This window comes from Oryctolagus cuniculus, chromosome 1, assembly GCF_964237555.1.
Source record: "Oryctolagus cuniculus chromosome 1, mOryCun1.1, whole genome shotgun sequence".
NCBI lineage: Eukaryota > Metazoa > Chordata > Mammalia > Lagomorpha > Leporidae > Oryctolagus > Oryctolagus cuniculus.
In genome coordinates, this window is record NC_091432.1 from 200,541,349 (window position 1) to 200,560,098 (window position 18,750).

Here is an 18,750-nt window from a genome sequence, read left to right on the forward strand (position 1 = left end):
GCCTCGTGGGGTCCGGACCCCCCTGGCACGAGCACCATCGCTTGTTTTCTGCCCAACAGGAGGCTCTGCTCACGGCAAGCTTTTCCCGGGCGATCAGATCCTCCAAATGAACAATGAGCCTGCCGAAGACCTTTCCTGTGAGCGAGCCGTGGATATCCTCAGGTACTGGCCGTCTCCCATCACCTGCAGAGCCGCACGGGTCATCCTAGCGCAGAGACGGGACACGGGAAAGGCGCCACTGACCCCGCCGCCGGGAAGGACCGGGTCCCGAGAGGCACAGGAGAGCCTGGGGTTCGAGTCCCAGCCCTCTCTCTGGGTGCCGGCTGTGGCCATCACTCTCTTCCCTCTGCTTGTGGAAGCACTCGGAAGGCCCACAGCGCCGTGCTGGACCAAACCCCTGCTATGCCAGACACACTGTGCGAGGCACTTCCGGGAGTGTAACTGCGCATGAGCCGTAGGCCCTGCCCTCTAAGACCTGCCGGCTTGTTGTGGCATGTAGGAAAATGGAACTAAATTCACACCACAACTGTTTGTTCTTCTGAAACCCTTTTGCTGTTCTTCAATACTAGTGCAGGTGGAACCTGGTTGATGCCTGTGTGGTGTCACTGATAGAGCGCCTCCTACTGTCTGCCTGGTGTCATTGTGATTTGTGGAAACGCCTCCCCTTTGACCCTGCACCTTGATCCCCAGAGACCAAGGCAGGCACACAGTGGGAGCTCTGTTGAGCAATAAATGGAGTTAGGCCCTGGCTTTCCTGTGGAGGGGTGACTGTCAGCAGGTGGGAGGGGACTAGTGAGACGCTTTGCAGGCACACACAGGTTTGCGTGCACAGTGACTTCAGTGTAAACTGAGGGGAGACGCAGAGTTCAGTGTAAGCTAGCCTGGAGATACATCGGTGCTCGCTTGGCGCCCCTTCGTGGTTGGCTGAGCCGACTTTAGCATTCATTTCTGAAGATCTGTCATGGGCAGCATACACCCAATGACAGACAACAACCACAAGACCAGAGAAAGAGAAGATGGAGATGCAGGATGCAGTCTCTGCTTTCAGGAAGCCCCGGATCACTGCAGGGATACACACACACGAGAGAGAGAGAGAGAGAGAGAGAGAGAGAGAGAGAGAGAGAGATCTTCCATCCGCTGATTCACCCCCTCCCAAAATAGCTGCAATAGCCAGGGCTGGGCCAGGCTGAAGCCAGGAGCCAGGCACTCCATCTGCATCTCCCACGTGGATGCAGGGGCCCAAGCACTTGGGCCGTCACTGCTGCCTTGCCAGGTGCATTAGCAGGGAGCAGGATCGAAAGTGGATGCCAGCATAGCAGGTGGCAGCTTTACTTGCTACACCACAGGCTGGCTCCGCAAATCTTTAAATATATATATATATTTACAGAGAATCTGTCAAAATGTGGACAGTAGGATCTCTACAGCCAAGCCCAGTGTCGCTTTGAGAGTTCCAGAGACCAAGTTGAATGGGTGGGTGGGGCATCCAGGAATGAGGATTTCACTTAAAAAGAAAGAAGTACCATTTTGGAAATTGTGAAATTTGCTTTCCCAGGAATTGGGCTCTTTTCTAAAAGGTGACTCCTTCTAGCCAGTGAATATTAGATTTTCAGTGCGCTGATAACTGTCCTACTCTGACCACTAAGCAACAGGTTGTACAATTTTAAGCAGTTGACCAGAAGGTGAGTGTTTAGGGTACCTTTGGCCCCTGTCTGTTCACTGAGCACCTCTGCCAGGCCAGGCTCCCTGGGGGCTCCCCTGATGTCCAGAGGCTGGTAGCACAGAAGGAACCCACTCTCAGCCCTTGTGGGCAGACACTGCAGCTGAAGCAGCAGGGAGATGCCCTGGAAAGCTGAGGCTCCCTCCAGCTCGGGAGGAAGTCATTGTTTGATGGAGCAGAGACAGACCCAGAGGTGTTTCAGCTCTGAGTTTAGTGCTGGGTAGAATTTGGCCCACAAGGATGAAGGAGAAGGGGACCCTGTTCAAGGATGAGCAGGAGCCACAGGATAGAGGTAGGGGTGTTGAGCAGCTCACTGGGCCTTGGGAAAAGTTCTGGGAAGTGCAGCCCGGATGAGGGTCCCCAACCCAACACGGCGAGTGGCGTTGCCATCTCCCAGAAGGGCAAGCCTGCAGGCCTCTGAGCAGGGCGTGTAGCCATGCAGGCACCTGTGCCTGTGGCCACGTGTGTGTGAGAGGACCAAGACTGTTTGTTTATTTTTGGTTGAGTTCCCAGTGCCTAAAAGGAGCCTATGTTATTTTTTAAAAAGATTTATTTATTTGAAAGGCAGAGTTATAAAGAGAGAGGAGGAGACAGAGAGAGGGAGAGATTTTCTATCCAGTGGTTCACTCCCTGGATTGCTGCAGCAGGCTGAGCCAGGTTGAAGATAGGAACCAGGAACTCCAACTGGGTCTCCCACATGGGTGCCAGGGGTGCTGGTTTGTGTCCTGGCTGCTCCTCTTCTGATCTAGCTCTCTGCTGATGGCCTGGGAAAGCAGTAGAAGATGGCCCAAGTGCTTGGGCTCCTGCACCCAGCTGGGAGATCTGGAAGAAGAGCCTGGCTTTGGATCAGCTTAGCTCTGGCCGTTGCAGCTATCTGGTGGGTGAACCAATGGATAGAATCAATCTCTCTCTCTCTCTCTCTCTCTCTCTCTCTCTACCTCTACCTATAACTCTGTCCTTCAAATAAATAAAACAAATCTTTAAAAAATTATTTTATTTATTTATAAATCAGAATTACAGAAAAAGGAGAAGGAGAGAGAGAGAGAGAGAGATCACTGGTTCACTCCCCAAATGGCTGCAATGGCCGGGACTGGGCCAGGCTGAAGCCAGGAGCCAGGAGCTTCTTCCAGGTCTTCCACATGGGTGCAGGGACCCAAGTGCTTGGGACGTCCTCTGCTGCTTTCCCAGGCCATCAGCAGGAATCTGGATTGGAAGTGGAGCAGCCAGGACTCGAGCTGGCACCCACATGGAATGAGATGTTTAGCCTTGGTTTTCTGAAATGACAACCTATCTCGATTATTGCTGCATTTTCTCTTTAAAATCTTTTGTGAACATAAACCTATCCAGTATCCCCTGGCTGAGTCCTCCACCGAGTGAGATGGCTCAGTCTGGTGGTGGCTGGTCCCGGCTAGGTCTGGGAGGAGGGGTCTGGGAAGCCCCCGTGGAGGGCGCAGGCTGTGGGCCAGCCAAGGTTCCTGTGCGTCTCTGCTTTTCCCGCTGCCCTCAGGCTGGCTGAGCCTAAGAAGCTGGACAAGAAGTCTGCAGGTCACTTTGGTCCTCACGCACACAGATATGCATGCACACACATCACACAGAGGACTAAATGTCTTTGTGTTCTTTTTATTTTTCCCCAGGGAAGCTGAAGATTCTCTCTGCATCACGGTTGTTCGCTGCACGTCGGTAAATCTTTCCTTTTTTTTTTAAGATTTAGTTATTTATTTGAGAGGTAGAGTTACAGACAGTGAGAGGGAGAGACAGAGAGAGAGGTCTTCCATCTGCTGGTTCACTCTCCAAATGTCTGTAATGGCTGGAGCTGAGCCAATCTGAAGCCAGGAACCAGGAGCTTCTTCTGAGTCTCCCATGTGGGTGCAGGGGCCCAAGGACTTGGACCATCTTCTAATGCTTTCCCAGGCCATAGCAGAGAGCTGGATGGGAAGTGAAGCAGCCGGGACTTGAACTGGTGCCATATAGGATGCCGGTGCTGCAGGCAGAGGATTAGCCTACTGCACCACAGTGCCGGGCCGGTAAATCTCTATGTCCTAAATGTTAGTCTCACCCTTCTGGGCCCCAAGACCCTGTGCCCCCAGAAGGTGTCCTTTAGAAAAGAAGCAGGAAGGGCAGAGGGCAGAGAGTGACAGCTTCCGGACAGGGGGTGCATACGGACCAACCTCCGGGCATAGGTGCTGTGGCAGAAACAGGTGCGGCCAGGCCTCAAGGTCTGCGGTCCAGGAAGAAGACAAAATTCTGAGCATGCAGAGAGCAGGACACTGAGATGGGCACCCAGCTAGGAGTTCCATGACAGGTCTGAGGGCTGTCGCTTTGTGTCCGTTCCCACTCTCGTAACACCATGGTGATGACAGTAACTGCCTCGGCTGTCTAATGGGTTGTCAGGAGGTGTTGGAGCCTGAGGTTCACCAGGGGCAAGGTGTGGCAGCCATGCGCCCGGGAAGGAAATAGCAATCCTAAGCCACCATGGGCCAAGGAGCCTTGCATCCTTACAGGAAGAAGTCTGTCTAAGAGGACAAGGGACCGATGCTTCTTGTTGTGAGAGGTTTCGAACACACACCTCCTAGCCTTGGCCATGAATAGACTAAACACAAAATTAGGAGCTTAGAAAATGTTAATAATGCATTTAATAATATAATCTAATTGACCATATACCAGGCCACCAAGAAAATTCAATAAATTCTCCCCCAGTACAAAACCATAAAGATCCCTTTTCCCGAATTTATAATAAAACAGAACCTATTAACTATCAAAAATTTAATTAAAACCATCCAGCCATTCGAAAGTAAAAATGCAATTTCCTAAGTAAAGATAGAGTCAAGTGGAAAAGAAAAACTACCATTATGAACTATTTAGGAAATAATTAAAAATTAGGACTCTACTTCTTAAAAGTTAATATGTGTAGCTGATGTTATACTCAGAGAAAAATTCATAGCCTAAGAGTTTTTATATTTAAAAAGGAAATATTCGGTGCAAGAAGTTGGAAGATAAGACTAAGAAGACAAATGTAAGACAGAATAAAGTAATAAAAATTAGGACATAAGTGATGTTTTGGAAAACAGAGAAGTTGTTACACTGGTAAATCTAAGAGCTAGTTCCTTTTTATGGATTTCAATTTTTATTTATTAGATTTTTTAATAACAAAACTAAGAGATGCTTCTAGTAACAAATTAAACAATGAAACAATAAAAGAAGAAAAGATTGCTAATTCCTCTCCCAAATCCCATTCCACAAGATAATTAATGTTTCTAGCCTGGTTATTCCTTCAGGCTTATTCAGATTCATACAAACATCACATCTATAAAAATATGTATATACACATTGTGTATGTATAGGGTTCAGTTTTATTCTTCAAGGGATAATACATATTGCTGTATAACAACTGTTTTCCAACTTGTTCCTTTTAATGCCCTTTTTGAAAAGTCATATTTTTTAAAGATTTATTTTTTTATTTGAAAGAGAGAGAGGCAGAGAGGGAGAGAGAATGAATCTTCGTCTGCTGGTTCATTCCCCAAATGGCCACAATGTCCCATATTGATATTGGTTCAGACCAAAACCAATTGCCTGGAACTCCATCTGGGTCTCACACGTGGGTAACAAGGGCCCAGGCACGTTAGGGAGCTGGATGGGAAGTGGAGTAACCAGGACTCAAACCAGCACTCCTATATGGGATGCCGATGTCACAAGCAGTGGCTCAATGCAACTCACGATGCTGGCCTCCTTTTCATGACTTTTCAAGTGCTAACTCTTAGTTCAGTAAAAACACGTACAAAGAAATGGTGGTCATCTGAGTTCTGCTGCTGCCTGATGAATTAACTTAGAACTCAGGGAGAGCTCAGAAGTCCTGGAATAACGGGGAGCTCCTCCCCTGTAAGTAAGATAGTAGATGGCTCCTGCAGACTTCGGTGGTGGCTTGCAGTGCGTTCTGGATGCCAGGGTACATGGGTAGCAGGTGTCAGAGTGTAGGAGCCCCAGGGGGCTGGGACACTGGGGATTCCTGGGACAGAGAACCTATTCTTTCTCAAAACAGCCACTTTCATGGTTGGGTGGTTCCAAGAATAAGAGGCCCTTCTTTCCCGTGACTCCTCCTGGCTAGTCCTGGCTCAGAGCAAGTCTCCCTTGAATGAACCAGCTCTCCAGCGGCTGGGAAGTGCAGCCATCTCTTCTCCAGGCTAAATGCCTGGTGAATCACCTGTTCCCGCCGACGCCTTTCTCTAAATCCTCACTTCCCTGATAGCCTTCTGCACTGGGTGCAAGCTCACGGTGATTCTCTCCAGTGGTGACACCTGGAAAGGCACCTGGTTCCAACGACGGCCATCTAGCACCCGCGGCACAGGAAAGGGAGGGTGCGTGTGCAGAGCGCTGGGGACGCCAGGAAGGGTGAACACCTTGCAGCCTCGCAGGCCCACTCACACACATGGGATCAGGCTTGGCTGAGACTTGTGGCCAAGGAAATACTGAGCTAGTTTTCAAATGAACAGCTTCCAGGCCGGGGCCCGCCCAGGTCCCACGCTTGTGCAATTTATGTCTTTGATCCTCAGGGCCACCCTTTACATGAATCCCCATGAAATCATGTTGCGTTGGCCCGCCATTCTGGCACAGTGAGAGTTCATGGTCAGGGAGTCGTGGAGCTGAGGAGCCTGTGTGTGCAGCTGTCAGCGGTAGTCATCCTCCACACTTAGCAGGGAGCCTGCTCTTCCCAGCTCCTGGTCAGTTGATTTTCAACAGCATGACCCAGCTCTGGGCTTGCTCTGCCAGGACTGCTGTCCCCAGGGTGAGAGACAACCGTGGTTTCTCTCTGCAGCTCTCCTTCATTCTGTCCCTGGATCTCTCCTTTCCTCAAGCCTTTAGGGTGGTGATGGTTGAACTTGCAGCCCTGACTGATGACTTCACCCTGTTTCCTTCAGTTCTTGACAGTCCTGAGTCCCTCCATCTACCGTCCCCACCCCCGTGTTCCTGGCGATTTCCCAGCCCTTTGGTTTCTAAAGCTTCCCTGATTGTGAGGTTCTCTGGGCACCCTCTTTGACATTCCAAATTCCTTGACATTTCCTCCCAGCTTCTGCTGCGTGAGATCTGCTGACAACCTTGCCATTCCATGTCAATCATGCGTTTGGTAAATTCACTTCTCTGACTCATCCAAGGCATTGCTAACATCAGGAATGGGCCACAGGGAGGTGAGTTGCTTAGTTAGAAGTCAGAATCATTTTGAGTGCAGGTCAGCGAGTTCGGAATCCACCCAGTGGCTCTGCATCTGGCCTTCTCCACAGGGGGGATTGCAGGAGACCTAGTCAAATGCTTTGCAAGAATGAAAGACTACTGCCATATCCACAGGACCCTGGCCTACCGATCTGCAGTTCTGTCTTCAGAAGAAAAATGAACATTGTTGGCTCAGACTTGTTCTTGGTGACTCCTTGGTGGTTATCAGATCAGTACCTAAAAGCTCTCTGATCATCTCTTATCTTGGATTTTGCCAAGAATCAATGACAAGCTTGCCAGTATAGGTTTTCCTGAATCTCCCAGATTCATTTTCTGTGAAACTTGGTAGTTGACCATCCTAACATTTTTTCCATTCTCTGTTCCATGTGGATGATGGCAACTGTTACATGTGTTATGTCTGTGGGTCCTACAGATTCACCCGGTGTAGGAAACTTGAATTTATTCTGAGCAGTCTGATAGTCTCATCAGTAATTTTCAGATTGGAAGCTTTTCTTTCCCTTAGTCCTTTTATCCTTCTGGTCGGAAGATCAGTAACTTCTACAGGTATACTTCTCTGGGAATATTGCCAATTCCCCTTTTCCTTTTCCTGAATTTTCATTTGTTTATTTCAAAGTAAATTGCATTTTTGAGATGCCGAATCAGGGATGTGAGTCTTGTTGCATTAATGTTCTAGTTACCCATAAGACCATGTGTATCTTCTTGCATTAAAATAGCAGGCTCGTCTTCCATTTCCTATGTTTCGTGGTGTCGGTCTGTTGATATCCGAGTCTGTGAGCATTGTTTCCAGGAGCTTCTCTGATTGCTGTTAAGTACCTCTCCCTCAGCCACCCAGAACGTGGCCCAGAGCTCCATCCTGGGACCCTTATATGTGTAAACATCGTAGATACTGACCTAAAGGACTGTCCAGACCAAGGGAGCATGGGATGCTAGGCCAGGAAATAGTGTGTGAGGATTCATCCTGCAAGATCACGTCCTGTTGGTCCAGATCATGTAAAATGCTCTTCACCAGGTGTCACCATTTGGCCTGATACAGTGTAGTTCAAGCCTCACCATATACTCCTATCAACCTGAGACGAGTCTCTATACCTCTGGGGAAAGAGAGGACAGGGCCAACAGGGATGAAGGATAAACACAGGGATCAGAGCTAGGGGAAGCTGAAGGCCAGAGGGAGGCAAGGACTTGGCCGTAGTCCCACACAGTTGTACTGTTTTGTATTACACACACACACTCACTCACTCACTCACGTTTTCTTTCGTCGAGGTGGTTCTCACAACTGTCGGGAAGCAGAACTTGGGTTCTGATCTCCTCACTCCCAGTCCTGCTCTCTTGTCTTCATCACAGCACAGCCATTTGACTGCCATATGGAATCGCCAGCTGTTCTCGGATGCATGAGGACACTGTCTGGGCTGGGATTTGATGAAAAGAAATATTTAACGGGATGTCATCTTTTCCTGGGGGTTTTAACGGATTCTGCAACAGCTGTCAAGTTTGTGTTTTTGTTTCCAAGAAATGAGAAGCTACACATGGCTTTTCTGCAAGCGCTGTCGTAGAATGTGCCGTGCTGCTGTTTTTCAGGGAGTCCCCAAGTCCTCCTTCCTGACCGAGGAGAAGAGAGCCAGGCTGAAGACCAACCCCGTGAAGGTGCACTTCGCGGAGGAGGTGCTCGTCAGTGGACACAGCCAGGTGCGCCGGCAGTCAGGGGCCTGAGTGACGCTTGAGCTGGGAGCTGCCTTCTGGCCTGTAATTCCCCGAAGCCCTGGGATTCCGCAGAGCAGGGAGGATGCAGAGGGAGGGCAATGCGTTTGTGAGAGGCCTTGTGTTCCTTGTCAGTAAGACACCTGCAGGCCATGCACAGGGGATGCCGGTGGTGGCTCCGGGCTCTATGTGGGGACATGGAGAGAAGACCTGGGTATGGCCCAACATACTCCAATAGTTGACTTTTCATTATGAACGTTCAAACTTACTATTCCCTCTGAATAGTAATATCAATAATAATGATGAATGTCAATAGTATCAATAATAACAGTGGTTGTGATAAGGATGGCTTTTTAAGAGACCATCATCTATTCCAACTCTGTTACATGACCTAAAATTTCTGTGTACATAATCCCTGGTCATCACAGTACCCCTCAAGGGAGGTCCTTTAACAAAAGAAGAATTAAAGACCTAGAAAGATTGACAATATTAGCTTTTGAGATCACATAGAAGAACATACCAGAGCCTAGTCTATGTCCATTCTGAGTTCAACAATTATTGGATTTTGAAACTGTTAGGTCAGAACTCATCCGTATCTGGCCTTCTAGCTATGGAGACCAGCAAATGGGGGGTGAGGGCCATTTTAGCAAAAGATCCAAGTGACCTTGTCCAAATCCATCAGCCCTTATTTTCTACCTGTCATGCTACTTAACAGAGCACACCTCAGTTAGACTTGAGAAAGGTGGATTTGTTCCGAAAGAGACCAGTGGGAATGCTAACGCATTAATTAATCAGAAAAGACTTGAAATGAGGTAAGTCAGCAAGACCCAGGGTCTCTCTGTGTCCACATTTGTGTAAGTAGATGGGATTGAACCTCTTTAGCAAGTTGCGTTTGTGTTCAACGTGTGCTTTCAAGAATGTTGCACTGGAGTGGTAGGAGTGGAGAGCAGCAGTGGGAGTGAGAACCAGCTAGTAGGGCAGGCAGAGAGCAAGGGCACCACAGCTGTGGGCCAGGCCACACGGATGATGGTTTGTTAAAATGACCATGACCACCCCATGGTCACGGGAGTCCAGGCTGAGAAGGCCAGAGAAAGACAAGCTACAAAGCTGGTTCAGAGCTCTCATGGGGCCCAGGAGTTCAGAGGAACTAGGTTCTGAAAAGGTGTCTCTGGGAAGTGTTATGGGTTTGGGCCCCAAGGGGGTCCGTGAGTCTCCGTCAGCCCCACAAGACTGAGACAACGAGACCAGTGGGAGTTGGTTACTGGGTCTCTACCTCCTGGCCAGTGTTTAAAGGTGGTAAAGCTGGTTGCTAAACTTTTCCCCTTGAACATGTAAGACTGCCTCAGGGTTGCACAGTCACTCTAGAAGAATCTGAAATAGTAAGACAACATTTGAAATATGTTTAACTTTTTCTCACAGTTAAAGAAACGCAGAGGAGAATATTAGGAATTGACCATTTGTCCTTAGTAAATGAGCTTAGAAGATAAGTCCTTATTGCTGAGAAAATAACTATGCTCTGGCACTAAGCAGTAGCTTTGGAAATTGGTTTAAACTTTTTTAAGTGCAAGAAAAATCAAAACTTAATGATTTCAATAGAAAGTATCCCAGGGATTGCAGTCCTGTTAATTTAGTATATAAAATAATTTAAATGCAAAATCCATATATTTAAAGATACCTATAGTACCAATATTTAAAATATCCAAAAGATGAAAAAATGCTAAATGCCTAGGGCAGAGGGATGGTTAAATAGTTTTTGATATTTCAACTCGATAGAATATTTTAAAGTCATTAAAATTCAAACATTAAGCACACATAAAAATTGGGTGTGAAATATGTACTAGGTAAACAATAAACACAGAATTGTGCATGTTCTATTATTACAATTTTCTTTAAGACTATATATATATATACACACACACACACGTATGTATGGAGATACATATAGATAGATGAAAAACCTTGGCGACAAGGGAATGGTGGTGGTTGTGTGACATTGTTATGGCTATTTTGGGTAACTCTTTTAAATAATAAATAATAAAAAACCAAGGAGGAAAAAAGTACCACTTGGGAAATCCAGAAATTAACACCCACACACCCAAAGCCCGAGAAGTGAGGTAACAGCAGGACAAGCAGTTGGCGGTCCCTCATCCTGACTGAGTGGGAAAAGGCACCGGAATACGAACACATTCCCTTTTCCTCCATGCAAGTACTGTGGCTTTTTCAAAAGACAGTTACGCAGAGTGATGACCGTGAATCTTGCTTGGAAGAACGGGCACAGCGGCACAGCTGGTTAAGCTGCCGCCTGGGACACCCGCATCCTGGCTCCTCCACTTCCAGTTCAGCTTCCTGCTAATGGGCCTGGGAGGCCACAGAGGAAGGTTCAGGTATCCTTGTCACCCACAAGGAGACTCGGATGGAGCTCCTGACTCCTGGCTTCAGCCTGGCTCAGCCCTGTCTGTTGCAGGCATTTGAGGAGTGGACCAGCAGGTGGAAGATCTCTCTGTCAATCTCCTTCAGATGAATAATAAATATTTTTTCTTAAAAAAAGATAGAAATGCCCTTATATTTAGAAAGATTTAGGATTCTTATCTGAAAAGCCTGTAAGCTTTTGTTTGTTTTAATATTGCTTTGAGAGGCAGAAACACAAAGAGAGAACATGTACTCCTGTCTGCTGGTTCACTCCCCAAATGCCTGCAAGGCTGAGGCTGGGCTGGGCCAAAGCCAGGAGCCAGGAACTCAATCCAAATCTCCCACGAGGGTGGCCGGGACCCAATTTTTGAGCCATCACCACTGCCTCCCGTAATCTGCATTAGCAGGAAGCTGGAGTCAGGAGCAGAGCTGGGGATCAGACCTAGGTGCTCCAGTGTGGGGAGGAGGGGTGCATCTACACTGCTGAACTGAACACCTGCCCCTGTAAGGTGACTTTGAAAGAAGGCGGTGACCCTCTCGCCCAGGTGGGCTTGATAGCTGCACTCCTCATAGAGATGGGTGCCGGCGGCTGTTCCAGATTAAATCCCGAGGGGCTCTAGAATCTCTGGTCTGGAGGGCACCAGCCCCGGGGGCCCTTTATGTTTGTAGCTCATCACTCAGAGGCCACTTTTTATGAGAGCTGGCCCTGGGGGGGAGGGGGAAGGGGGAGAGTCTCGGGCTGGCATGGGGTCACCAGACAGGAGTCCAAGAGTGGCAGGGTCTCCTAGGAGATCTCAAATCCAGGGTGATGGTTGGGGTGAGTGGAGGGAGAAGGCATCTCCCTGCCCCTTGGTGGCATTTCACTACAGGGAATACAATGGGGGAGGGGCTCTGAAGGAGCGTCCCAGCAGTCCACCCCCGATCTCGCCCCAAGACCCCAAGGTAGGGTCTGAGGCTCCCAGGTGCCCTCAGACTGCACTCATGCCAGTCACCTGACTCATCAAGCTGCATCCCGTGAGGCTGGCAACCAGCAGGGAGATGTGGGGAGGACCTGCTCTCTGCACCGGGCAGGGATGGGTGGCTGAGGATGTGTCACACCCTGCGTGAGGAGGGTATGACAGGGACACAACACCACTCTTGTGTTTTCCAGGGTAATTCTCTGCTGTGCATGCCCAATGTGCTTAAGCTGTACCTGGAGAACGGACAGACCAAAGCGTTCAAGTTTGAGGCCAACACAACCGTGAAGGTACTTGAACCTCTTTCCCAGGACAACGTGATGGCTCTTGGACCCCCAGGCATCTCACAGTGCTTCTGCCTTGATGGTCTCACAATCAGCATGGCCTGTGCACCTGCAGTAATCCAGGCATTGTTATCTCAGCTAATGGTGCAACCTCTCAGCAAGCTGGTTTTTTAATGGAGATTTCTTTTACTTATTTGAAAGAGTTACAGAGAAAAGGAAAGAAAGAGATTGATTTTCCATCTGCTGATTCACTCTCTAGGTGCTCACAACAGTCAGGGCTGGGCCAGGCCAAAGCCAGGAGCCAGGAACTTCTTCCAGGTCTCCCACATGGGTGCAGGAGCCCAAGCATTTGGATCATCTTCTGCTGCTTTCCCAGGCCATTAGCAAAGAGCTGGCTTGGAAGTGGAGCAGCTGGGACATGATCAGGCGTCCATATGGGGTACCAGTGTCACAGGCAGTGACTTAACCTACCATGCCACAATGTAGCCCCCAAGCTACATTTTTGTCACCAGCTTGCAGGACTCAGAGAGGTGAAGTGCCCAAGGTCATGTTAAAACTCCCACGCCTTCACTCCTAACCATCAGGCTCCCCTGCCTCCCGTCTGACCCCATCTATCAGCCAAAACACTGGCACAAATAAAAGCCCAGGCAGGGCATCCAGGCAGAAGCCTCCTCTGGGTCTCCCACTTGGGTACAGGGGCCCAAGCACTTGGGCCATCTTCCACTGCTTTCCCAGGCACAGTAGCAGGGAGCTGGATTGGAAGTGGAGCAAACCGGCGCCCATATGGGATACTGGCACTGCAGATGGCAGTTTAATCCACTTTGCCACAGTGCTGCTCTCTCCAGATTTCTTGTTATCCAAGCCCCATCCCAAGATTCTGAACTTCCTAAGAGCGTGACCCTGGGTAACAAGCTAGTAGGAAGCCTGGTACAAGAAAAAAATCAGTATACACGCCCCAGCCAAATGAAACACTATTTTTGTTGATTTAAATTTTGACATGAGGATAGCACCCCTGCTATCCCGTTCTGCACTGAAGTCTGTTCCACTCCTACTGAAGGAGCTCCCCATTGGAGCTGCTCTGAGAGGAACTCCCATGCTCAGTAAAGGGGAGGAGCTTGTGGGCCAGGGAGGGAGGAGACACAGCCTTGGAGTTCCCTAGAGTCCGGGGCAGAAGGAAATAGAAGCTGTAAAGAGAGGGGCAGGGAAGTGCTCTGTGTACGAGGCAATGACACCTTCTGTGGCATGCTGTCCACGTGCCGGGCCAGGCATGGAAAGAGGCTGGGCCTGAGCTCAGCTTTGATGGCAACCAAACTCTCCCCAAGGGCAGGCAGGGTCTGAGCAGCGGGGCTGGGGTACACACGAGCTGAGGCAAACAGCTAGCAAAGCAAGCTTCGTCCAGGGAACAGCAGATCACCCAGCAGGTCTGGAGCCCAGAGCGTTTCCTAGTGGGGCTGGGGGGATGGTCATGGGAGGCCTCCAGTGCCTGGCGTCAGTGCTTGGGTTGCATCCACACACCTACAGGGATGGCGCTCGCCATTCCTGAATAGGGGGTGAATGGTGAGAGAAAACCTCGGGCCCAGCGCCTCTGATGCTGAGGAGAGAGCAGGTTCTGGAGGGCCAGTGCTGCTGTGACAGTGGCCAAGACACACGCCTGCATGCACATGTGTACATTTACACACGCATGCACACGCACAGTACACACGCACAGCGCAGGGTTCCCTCTGGCCCCTTCCTGTGGCAATTCCTAGCGCTGTTGCAAATGCCCTACCCCATGGGGACCTCGGCATGGTTCAGGAGAAGCTGCATGAATCCTCTGTACACAGGACATCCCAAGGCCAGAGTAGTGAGCAGGCGGAGAAGTGGATTTTTTTGTAATTGTTTTATTTTATTTATTTGAAAGGCAGAGAAATAGAGACAGAGATCTCCCATCTACTCCATCACTGCCAAATAACAGCCAGTGCTGTGCCAGCCCAGAGCCAGGAGGCTGAAAGTCAATTCAAGTCTCCCTTGGGGGTGGTGTGAGACCACCACAAAACACCAAACACCAGAGTACGGGAAAGAGTTCTCTGGGGGGAACCCGACAGACCAGAGGGAAGGGGTGAAGAAGGAAAAGAGGGAGAAGAGAGTGTAAGAGAGAGAGACAGAGATAGACAGAGAGACAGAGAGGTCAGGAGACAAAGAGAGCCACGTGTTCAGGAACAGGTCCTTTTAAAACCTTGCCGGAGGGTGGGCAGGGAAGCAGGAGCAGTGAATCCCATTAGGATGGGGTGGAGCTGACACCTGTGGTTGGGCCACATAGCCACCTGGCTTCCACATAGGATGGTGTCAGGGTGTAGATTGTGCCATAGATAAGACTGCGCCATTTTACTAACAAACAGGTGGTGGGGACCCACTATTGGAGCCATCACCTGCTGCTTCTCAGGGCGTGGGGTTAGCAGGAAGCTGGAATTGGAGCAGAGCAGGACTCAAACCCAGGCCCTCAGACAAGAGATGCAGACATCCCAAGCAGCTTCGTAACTCTTGCCTACCACCCAAAATGGCGGCCCTGAGGGGCAGACTCTGCTTACTGTGTGCCAGGCACTGGCCCAGGCACTTCTGCTGTACTACCTCATCTAATGCCCCAATAGTCGTATGAAGTGACCAGTGCTAAACCCCACTTCACTCAGGAAGTCCAAAACTTGCCAAGCTCAGCTGGCTCCTAACTGGCTTTTGAACTTTGCACTAGAGCCTGCTGCTCTATCCCTTCTGTATAAGAAGTTTTCAAATAATCAGACAAGAGTTCTGCTTCTGTCATCTTTGATCAAAGTGGCTCGGAATGGATGGGTTGATTTATTCAAGGTGAGTTCCCCCCCTTGGGTGGTCAAAAAAGACTGGGAGGGGATTTAGAATCAAAGCCATGTCCCAGGGGAACTAAGCCCAAGATGAGAGCATTGGAGAAATTAGCAAGAGCTTAGCCAGGGTAACAATGGCTAATCTCAGTGTCTGCAGTAGCCCAAGTTTTAAAAGCACGTCTTTTAGCTCTTTGTGACCAAGTGGCAGATACAAGCAAACTCCATCAGCATTTTGGTGAATAAAAGGGGAAATTGCTCTTACTTGATCGGTGATTTCTTTCCGCTTCTCACCAAAGAGAAGAAAAGCTCTCATGTCAAAATTTAAATCAACAAAAATAGTGTTTCATTTGGCTGGGGTGTGTATACTGATTTTTTTCTTGTACCAGGCTTCCTACCAGCTTGCTACCCAGGGTCACGCTCTTAGGAAGTTCAGAATCTTGGGATGGGGCTTGGATGACAAGAAATCTGGAGAGAGCAGCGCTGTGGCAAAGTGGATTAAACTGCCATCTGCAGTGCCAGTATCCCATATGGGCGCCGGTTCAAGTCCTAGTTGCTCCACTTCCAATCCAGCTCCCTGCTACTGTGCCTGGGAAAGCAGTGGAAGATGGCCCAAGTGCTTGGGCCCCTGTACCCAAGTGGGAGACCCAGAGGAGGCTTCTGGCTCCTGACTTCAGCCTGGCCCAGCCCCAGCTGTTGTGGCCATTTCGGGAGTAAACTACCAGATGGAAGATCTCTCTCTCTCTCCCTCTCTCTCTCTCTCTCTCTCTCTCCAACTGTGTCTTTCAAATAAATAAATCTTAAAGAGAGAGAGAGACATGGAAAACTCAGTGTGACACGAGGCACAACGTGATTCGGATCATGACAGTGGGGCAGAAGCCAGGGGGTGTGGGCTCAGGGAGAGAGTTTCCAGCTGGGTGGCAAGGCCTCTGGAGAGCGGTGGCCTACATGGCAGACATGGGAAGCTGGGTGGGCATGACGGGGACAGGGCCAGGAGTGGTGTGTGAAGACAGCATCCGGCCGTGGCCAACGGTGTCCACAAAGACCCCGAAACGAGCAAGCTTGGCAAGTGTGTGGAGCTTGGGGGCAGGGTGTGTTGTGAGAAGCAATGGAGGGTAAAGTGGGAGGAGGGGGTTGGCACCTGATGCTTGAGGGCCTGGAAGATGGAGCTGAGAGCGGGGGGGGGGAGCCGCTGAGCGCCTTGGGTGGGGGAGAGCATGAGCACTACAAGGCTTCGTCAGGTCCCTGTCAGTCATGAGTCAGCAATCTTTTTATAAAGGGCCAGATAGTAAATATCTGCAGGACATCAGGTGTCTGTCGGAGTTCCTTGACTTTGCCATTGTGGCCAGTGGACTTGACTTTGTTGTCATAGAACTTTAATTGCAAAAGCAGACATGTGGGCTAGATTCGGTCCATGAGCTATGGCTTGCCAACCCCTGATCTAGATGCAAGGTGGAGTGCAGGTGGGTGGCAGGAGGGCCCAGAGGGCACCACTCTGCAAAGCGGGGAGGAACGTGTGTGCTCAAGCCGGAGTGGGAGAAAGGACGGGGTCGAGGGTCGGGCTTCCCATCCCGGCCCGGCCAGTACAGCGCCTGGCGCGCAGTGGACATTGAATTAACACCAAGTGACAGAAGCAGACAGGCTCTAAAGGGCTTAGTCCCCGGCTGGTTATGGAAGACGACGGAGCCAGGCAGAGAGGATTCGGAATTGGAAGTCGTGAGATGCAGGTAGAGCTAATGGTTTGGGACTTGGCTATGTTCAAAGTTCTGACTGGGCATCGATAAGCAGCCAAGGGAAAGTTCGCTGAGCATTTACTAAGTGCCGGGCACAGGGAGGTAGCGGAGGGCCAGGACAGGCAAGGTGACGTCCTCAGGGGGATGACCCTCCGTTAGAGTGAGCAAGAAAACAGGTACCAGCAAGCTAGCATACCCCGAATCCTCCCCATCTGAGAGATACCCTTTTAAAAGCCTATTTAATTTAATGTACGTAACGACCCTGTGGGAAAAGTGTTAATACTAGTGCCATTTTACAGATGAAAACACTGAGGCATAGAGAGAGAATGCGAGTTATGCAGGAGACACACAGCCAGTAAGTGGTGGTCTAGGGCCAGACCTCGCGCTTCTCGCTTTAGTGTGCTGTCTTTTACTGGGAAACATAGCTGTTGTTGAGGATATTACCATTAAATAACGATGAGGGGCATAAACACAGCCCTAGACAGAGAGTACCGGAGACAGTCACACTTAGAGTCACTCTCTGAAGAGGTGACAATTACACTGACACTTGGAGCTGGAGAAACAGCCTTGTGGCGAGTCCTGGGAAAAGTGTGTGAGGCAGAGGGAACAGCACGTGTGGGTTCCCCGAGGCCAAGAAGGCCTTGCGATGACAGAGGCCCCTGTGGTGAATGTGGGACGACCTTGGGGCTCAGAGATGTCAGATTTGTCTGCCACAGGGGAGGGATGGGTGGTACAGTTCTGCCTGGAGACTCCAGGGAGAGGATGGAGCCAGAGACTGCGGCGAGAGAGCCAGAAACCCGCAGTGGACGGCGCCAACCTTCTAAGTCACTGGAGGGAGGGTGGCCAGATGAGTGGCACTAGCGCCCGAGGAGCGGGGAGCAGCAGGTGCTGGGCCAGGCAGGGCCCCACTGTCGGGAGCTGGAGCCCCGCCTTGGGTGGCGGTGGGCCGGTCTGCACAGGCTTTTCCCACGCCAGCAGCACTGGGGAGCCACCCCCTGCCGCTCAGGTGCCCCCCTGCCTTCCTGTGCCCGCCAGGACATCATCCTCACGGTGAGGGAGAAGCTGTCCATCCGCAGTATCGAGTACTTCGCGCTGGTGCTGGAAGAGCAGTACAGCGTCTCCCGACTGCACCTGCTGCACGAGGAGGAGCTCATCCAGCAGGTAGGGGGGACCCCCAGCCACAGCCTCCGGCCCAGGCTCAGCACGTGCACCTTCTCCTGCCCCAGAAGGCACAGAGCTCGCTCAGCCTGGGGGCAGCAGGATGGGCTTCAGGGCGGGTTCCCAGCTGCCTGCATGGGGTAGACAGGGCGCAGACTTGAGGTCCCCGTTTTTGCAGATGGGGAGACGGAGGCTCAGCGGGGTAAGGTGAGTTGTCTACAGGTGTCACAGCCGAGAGAGCCCCCAGGACTTTACCGCCAGCTCTGATGCTTTCTTGCACTTGCTGCCTCTGAGCCGTGGGGAGAAGCATTTGGGGCTGTGTCTAAGCCTTTGCAATGGGACTTCACCCCCAAGAGAGCCCCGGGGACAGGACAGGGCCATCTGGGCTCCTCCATCCTCCAGCCTTTCAGTAACGTCACAGCCATGCACAGGTCCACTCAGCAACTCCTTATCGACTACGCAGTATTACAGAAATGAGTCGCGTTTCGACAATTGGAAGCAAGAAGGGGCTTTTGAAGCCAGGGACCAGCACAAGTAGGGAGCAGCTTCGTGGAAGCCTCTCGGAGCGTTCCGAGTGGCAGATGAGTCTGACCCCAGTCACTGCCCCGTGAGGTTTGCCACTGAAAGATATCACTTCCAATAATAATAATAATCAAATATCACTTCCATTTCATTTACATTGGGACAGAAAATCAAGTTCAATCCTTAAGATTTAAGAAGATAACCAAAGTCAGGTGTGGAGCAGTA

At 50.4% G+C, this 18,750-nt stretch overlaps 1 protein-coding gene across 12 annotated transcripts in view; it reads left to right on the plus strand.

Annotated features, from left to right (window-relative positions):
* Window positions 1–18,750, plus strand: part of FRMPD1 (FERM and PDZ domain containing 1) — a 187,862-nt gene that overhangs the window by 153,316 nt on the left and 15,796 nt on the right. For 6 of the 12 annotated variants that reach the window (XM_017350594.3, XM_051843912.2, XM_051843909.2 and 3 more), the window contains 5 exons: window positions 60–162; window positions 3,352–3,397; window positions 8,516–8,623; window positions 12,195–12,290; window positions 17,881–18,006. In XM_017350594.3, coding sequence (XP_017206083.2) covers window positions 60–162; window positions 3,352–3,397; window positions 8,516–8,623; window positions 12,195–12,290; window positions 17,881–18,006 — 479 coding nt within the window. The remainder of the gene's footprint in view (window positions 1–59; window positions 163–3,351; window positions 3,398–8,515; window positions 8,624–12,194; window positions 12,291–17,880; window positions 18,007–18,750) is intronic. The other 6 variants (XM_051843925.2, XM_051843932.2, XM_070054625.1 and 3 more) reach the window with 3 other exon arrangements.